General features: G+C 38.6%; 1 protein-coding gene across 1 annotated transcript; it reads right to left on the reverse strand.

The window, feature by feature from the left end:
• Positions 1-981: 981 nt before the first annotated feature.
• pi15a (peptidase inhibitor 15a) lies at positions 982-6,370 on the reverse strand. The gene is made up of 6 exons (XM_004085157.5): positions 6,230-6,370; positions 5,739-6,079; positions 5,015-5,133; positions 4,385-4,517; positions 4,193-4,308; positions 982-3,131 (listed from the first exon to the last, which is right to left on the reverse strand). Exons 2-6 carry the CDS (start codon positions 6,006-6,008, stop codon positions 2,996-2,998), a joined length of 774 nt encoding a protein of 257 aa, XP_004085205.1. The 5' UTR covers positions 6,009-6,079; positions 6,230-6,370; the 3' UTR covers positions 982-2,995.
• Between the last annotated feature and the right edge of the window lie 418 nt (positions 6,371-6,788).

Consider the following 6,788-nt stretch of genomic DNA (forward strand, 5'->3'; position numbering starts at 1 on the left):
AAGTTTTGTTGAGTTGGTTGAAAAGATACAAAATGGTAAAGGTAAAAGAATCAATGCAGGAAATTAAAAAAATTATTTTTATGGATGAATGCAAGAAGGTGCAATTGACACTTCTGCATGTGTCAAGTGGGTTTTATTTCACCTGTTGGGTAATTAGTGATTGTTGCCATGGTAACGAAATGATTGTATGTGAGAAATTTGCCCTTTGGGTTGGTTTTAGTTGTGTATCTGGTTTCATGTAATGTTCTTTTCTAGTTTTTCTCAATGTCACAGTCTCGCCTGCTTTTCTTTGTTGATTACCCACAGCTGTCTCCATTTCAGTTAATTATCCTCAGTCTATTTAAGTGTCTAGTTTTTCAGTCCTCTCTTGTCAGGTCATCTGCATGGCTGTTCTGTTTATTTCTACCGTGATTCCCAGTTTTTCTTAGTTTGTTTATCAAAATCTTTGAGACCCTGCCATCATGTCTGGTCTCCTGCACTAAAGTCTTGTGTCCACCAGTTTCAGTCTTGAGAAAAGTCTGCCAGATTGATGTGCTGCATCCAAACTTAAAACAACTTTTTGTGTGTGAAACTGAACACATTTTCAGTATACTCAGCTTAGAAAAAAGTACACAATTACTTAAAAATTGTGGGAATTTAAAATAGAAAAATGTTCTCCTAATCTGATTTTGGTGAGGTGCTAAATGTTAGTTTTTTTTTACTTCCAGATAAAAACATTCACAATTTTGAGCAAATGCTATAGCTACTTCCATTACTGTTGAAATATAAAATAAGGAAAAAAAAGCTTTTCTCTTCCAGTTTCCAGGTTAAAAAAAAGAATACTATCTAATCTTTTGGCAGATTTAAAGGACCAAGCCATAGGAAGTATGGACTACTACAATAGCCATACAAACATGTGCTTCTTTAAGCTGGCTAATATCAGCCAACTATGAATCCTAATATTAGAAAAACCTTCAGTTTGACCAAATATAAGACAATAAATAACAATCAAAGTAGAACATTTTATTACAAATACAAAGGTAAAACACAGTTCAGGACATAAATACATCATAGTTGATTTAAATACCATCAGTGCTGAAAACAACTTTACTTCCTTTTTTTGCATTTCGGTTCTCTTGTGGAATATGCTTTATAATGCTGCACTCTTGCTACAAAAGGAATATGATTTAAATATGTAAAAAAATGAATAATTTACATTTTACTCACTTTGACATAATCAATGTATTGATATCTACATATACAAAAAAGATAACATAATTTCTTGATATTTTAGAAATTTACAAACAATTAAGGTGCACTGAAGTGCCTTATTCCAAAAGAACTAAAATAATGATCTCAAAAAAATAAAAGTTATAAAAAAATATATAACAGTATGTAGAATACCAATACATCGGCATACCAATATACGTTTTTCACTATGATTTCAAAATAGATATGGGTCAGATTTAATGTCTGTGAAGCATAATTACATGAAATGCCAAAAAATGTGTTTTCTGTAGTACACAAACGTTTTAGTGCAGATTATAACAAAAAATCAAGATGTTATTGTTAAAAACATCAATTCTTAAAAAAAATTTAATTTATTGACTCATAATGGCTATGACTTTTAGTAACTTCAATGAATAACTGTTGATAAATGTATCCAGAATTTGGTCAAATTTCTGATTAAAAACACGTCTATTGAAAATGCAGGTGAATGGTGGTTTATCCAGGTTTTGTATTATCAAAAAGGTGCAAAATTCTTTACAATGGCATACATAGCCTTGGCTTTAGTGTCCAGAGGTAACAGTTGGAAAGATGTAACATGATCTACCATGTAACGGGTCAATGCCCAACCTTCTTCGAAACAGCTTACATGTCTTCAGTCTGTTAGCATAAAGATAATCATAATCATTGAATGTCCTGCATCTCTCTTCAAAGGAAGCAGTTGTATTTTTGCAGAAGAAAACGCCTGTCTACTTAAAGAAAGTGGTACATGAAAACAATGCAACTCATTTCCTTGTAAACAAAAGGCAAAACTGAAACATTGCAACTGAAGGTTTTTGCTGCTTTCTAGCACCACAAGAGTTCCGAAGATGGGTCAGAGTATTAATAGGGTTATTAATATTAACAAAAACCAGTGGTTCTTTAAGAAAGTCATTTGAATAAATACAACTCAGGCAGCTGGGCTTCAGCTGTGAACCTGAAGTTTGGCGCAACAGATGAGTCTGTGTTAGTAACCAGGGCAACTGTGGCAGCAGTGATTGACACCAGGTTGAAACTCTTTCTTCTGGCTCTTATCTGGTGTTTTCACTTAAATGTGAAGTGTTATTTTCTCTTCTTTCATTTGCTTCAGACTGCATGAACAGAGGGGACTGATTTATTCACAGATTGCATCTTCTTTTCCTGTCTAGCAATAGCGACAGTTTAGTAAATCAGACAAAACTTGTCTTTCATTCAAGTTCAGCTTAAAGTATGAATCTTGAAACTCACTGTGAGCAAAAAAAGAAAAAGCAATGATGCCATTGACAGTGTCAGTGTGTGTTTTCCTTTGAGGTGAAAAGCTTTGGTCTTTTTGATCCTCTTTGATCCCAACATTCTTTTAAAGTAAGAGCACACAGCATGAAGGTGTGATGCTCATAGCACCAAAGTGAGCTTGTATGAGGAGCTGTACCAGACCTAGAGTAATGTCCTAAATAACCACATTGTCAAAAAAGAACAAATGCAGCACCGCGTGCAGAACGCACCTTCAAAAGACCCATGATTTATATAAATATGCGATCAAAAAACTCAGCAACTTTTTAGATTTTGCAATAAAAAAATGCTCCAAATTAATACACAAAATATTTACATTTGATCAACTTATATGATGCCTTCAAATGTATGTTTATCTCTTTAAATAAGCCAATATATACAACAAAGCATAGTCCAAAACTGTTGTGCAAATCCTTACTTGGTTAAAATAGTGTCTCTGTGGTAGTGTAGGTCGTCAGCTTAAGTTGAGGGGAACCTGTATTTATTTAAACCAGTGCAGGTAGTTTGTCTTGAGGGCTGGGAAGCACATGTTATTGCTGCATGAGCCCCCATAACTGGGAGGGCAGGCGGAACACGGCACACCGACTTTGTAGGGAGCCTCTCCGATCCAGTTACCCCTGGAAGACAGCAACATTTTCTGTGAATTCATGTGGGAGTTACCACAGAAATGCCTGTTCTGATGTGAACTTGGACACCAGGATGCATGAGGATTATGTTTTTTTTTTAAATGATAGGAGTTTAGTCTCATTGTCTGATTTTTAGTGAAACCATTGACTGTACATGAGAACTGGACCGAATATGTGGGACGTCACCCATAAAGAAATAACTTACTTCTGGCTCCAACCAAATTCAGTCGCTTTTTTTTATTTTGCAATATGGACACCACCATATTGAAATCCAGAAATCGTCAGTAAGCAACGAGCGGTCCAAGCCTGTCCGAGTCAACATTTCTATGGCAACCAACCTCACAATCAGAGATGAGCTTATTGGAAGTACACAACCCTACCACTTGAAAGCGGGCTACACAAAATAGACATATACGGCATAGACATATACAGTCAATGGCTTGGACAAATTACCCAGAACACTTTGAACGGTTCGAGAAAAAAACACATCGAGAAAAATACTTGAGAACATACTAAATCTTGGTCAGTTTAGGTTTTTATATGAGATTACTTTTAGAGTGGGGAAAAAACAATGAGCATGGATGTGTCAGACACAACTGATGTGCAGATCAGACACTGGATTAACTGGACCTTCTATAATAAAAGGCAGAGCTGAATCTAAACTTGCAACCTCACCTCTTGGAGAATGCAGGCCACAACTCAAGTTAGCAGGCTAAAGTAGGTCATGAATGTCCTGCGCCTGTTACACTTGCATACGGTGCATTTCAAACCAATTGGATTAAAGGTCACAAGTGAGTCACAAGCCTTTTACTACAGTAATGTAGAAGAGCTTCAAAGCCTTGTATGGGGCTAAGTGAACTCACCATCGACATGGGGGGTATTACATAACTCAGCACACAACAGGGTGGGCTGGATCGGGATTAGGTGTTTCGTCATGGGATCGTCATCATGTTAGCAAGTTCATGAGAATTAAAAATGGCCTCTCTGAAGCCTGAAATGAGCACCAGATCAGCTTATTGACGAACACAGCAAATTCTCAGGTCAGTACTTACTTGGGTGAGTAATTGCAGACTAAATAAGTCGCCCGCTTCCACACAGAGCCCCATACGTTCATGTTGTAACACGTGTGAATCGCACAGCCCACTTTGTTAGATGTTGCCCACACCATCTAGAAAACAGAACAGATACAGTGTAATTTCACTGTTGTGGCAGTTTGACGATCCTACAGAGTTTAAGCTGCTCACCTGTGTGTAGTGAGTGCACATCGGTCCATAGCACCTGAGCGGACATCGAGGGTTGCAGTCACGAGGGTAAGGAAATGAGTAATCTTTTACCTCGTCATACCAGGGCTTCACTAGCTGAAGAATGGATCGATAGCTGTGGACAGTAGACCAGCATTAAAGCCAAAACATTTAACACTAATAAAGCACAATTTAAAAAAAATCTTTTCTTTTTTGTATCCCTGACACTCAGTTGTCCACATTTCACATTATTTTCTGAGGAAGTTATGAAGTGTCTTTGGCAAAAACACAGAAACAATGAGAAATCGTTTTTTTGTTTTTTTTTAAGTCTTGGATTGTTCCTTGTTAAAATTTAAAGGAAACACTGCAAATAATCTTGTTTCTAAATGGAAAGTCAAGAAGCACTAAAGGGATAGACCTTAGCCCTCAAGGGTCATGGCTGCAAGCGGCAGTTTTGTTTATATAAAAAGGTCACAGGAGCATTCCTGAAGCAGTTCCCGGGTCACAGTGCTGAAACTTTTAGGGGAAAGAAGAAGGGGGCTCCAATGAAGCAACCACCATGGTTGAGAGAGAGTCATCCCTGAGAGGAGCAGCAGATGTTGGGAAGTGGGAAGGGTGTCAGGGGTCACTCACCGTCCTGTCCTGACAGAGAGGTTTTGACCCAAGAACCTGAGGAGGTGAGACGGCCCGTGCTCCCACAGACAGGCATGAGCCCAGTCCTCAGCTGTCTTTGCTAACGTCTCGTCCCAAACCTAAACACAGATTGACAGAGTACACTCAGAAAAGCAATTACATAAGCGATACATCATCAAAGTTGTTAAGTAGACCCAGAATGTGAGTTGACAGCCCAGTTAAAGCCAATGAAAATGATCTCAACACGGGAGAGACTTCCAGCTTACTTCATTCACATTACATTTACAACAACTTGTCTTTATGTCCTTCAGTGTGACAGAAAATATTCAATATGCAATAACAGCATCATCAAAGCATTTTATTACTGACACACTGGCAGTTATGATATTTTGTAACATCTGGGGCAAGTTCCAAGCTTTCTACCAGTTTGCAAAGGCAATTAACTCTGACAAGTTTAACTACAAGGATCTGAAGAACTCAGAACATATTTATTTGAGAAGGGAGAAGCAATTTGTCAGCTATATTTATGCTGTCTATTGCAATAAAAATTTACTTTAGAAGAAAATTCTGCAAAATAAGGTTAATTTTATTGTTGTTTGAGTGTCCCACCTGACATTACATTTGTTCCACAATTATTGTTTTGCACCTTTTAATACAATCACATCATGCATTGCTTGCCTCACTTGCAAATAATAAAATAGATTTATTGGAAGCTTTCACCTACCATGTACTCCATGTTGGAGGCAGGTGGAAAGACTTTGCCTCTGACTTTGTTGTGATAATCAAGAATGGCGAGCATGTCGTTTTGGCTGATGTAACGCCGCCTCCTGGTTTTGGAGAGACTCGTGGCTCCATTGATGCGCTCTGCGCCCGGACCGGTGAAATTGGCCGGCGGAGAGGACTGTGGCGCAGCAGGAACGCTTGTGTCCAGTGCACTTGCTCCGCATGACAGGCACACAAGTATCAGATCTAAAGCAAATAACTGGTGCTTCATGTTTTTTCTTGTTGTTGTTTTTATTTTTTATTAGGAAACTGTAGGTGGAATATCCCGAGTTTTTGAGGGTTCTGAGAATAAAAACGTGAAATTGAAATCAGACAAAATTCAGGCGACAGGAGCGTGGATTCACAATCCAGACATGTGAACACAAGCTTCTCTTTTGTTGCAAAACTACACAAATAAAATCCGCTACATTGCATCTGCGTTCTGTCTCTTACCTCGTCTGGCGTGGCGGTACCTCCAGGCTACGTTGCCGTATCACCTCTCGAGTCTGCGCAGTGGATCGAGCAGAGAGGGGGCGCTGCGAGAGTGTGGGGCTTTTGCGCTTTGGAAACTGTGTGAGTGCTTCAGAAGTCCAGTGTTGCGGCTTTATATACTGCAGTGGATGGAGCAGGAAGCGCCCTTGCCTCAGAGGTGGACGCACAGCAGTTTGACACCTGAGACATCCTTTGGATGCGCTGCGTCTCTTCGTCCTTTTTGCATTAACTTGTTGCAAATCTAGTCCTCTAAAAATGAAATATTAAACTCTCAGTGTGATAAACAGTCATAAAAATCTTTAAAAGCAGTTTTTTGTTTGTTTTGTGCTGCATGTTTGTGATAAGTTGATACAAAAAAGGGGCTCTGAATTGTGTAATTTAACATCACCATGATCTTGCGTATTTTTCATGAGATTAACTTGGGTGAAAGGTGAAAGATCAGCACAAGTTATCTTTTGTCGCATTCACTACAGTAAAGATAACACTTGTTCAAAGTGTGGCTCCAGCTTGCCAGGGTAGG

This window comes from Oryzias latipes, chromosome 20, assembly GCF_053564925.1.
Source record: "Oryzias latipes strain Hd-rR chromosome 20, Olatipes_Hd-rR_3.1".
Taxonomy (NCBI): domain Eukaryota; kingdom Metazoa; phylum Chordata; class Actinopteri; order Beloniformes; family Adrianichthyidae; genus Oryzias; species Oryzias latipes.

Coding starts and splice junctions, on each gene's coding strand:
- pi15a (XM_004085157.5), bottom strand. CDS start 6,008: ATGAAGCACCAGTTATTTGCTTTAGATCTGATACTTGTGTGCCTGTCA. Junction 5,134..5,738: donor CCTCCAACATGGAGTACATG/GTAGGTGAAAGC, acceptor ATCTGTGTTTAG/GTTTGGGACGAGACGTTAGC. Junction 3,132..4,192: donor GTCTGCAATTACTCACCCAA/GTAAGTACTGAC, acceptor GCTGTCTTCCAG/GGGTAACTGGATCGGAGAGG.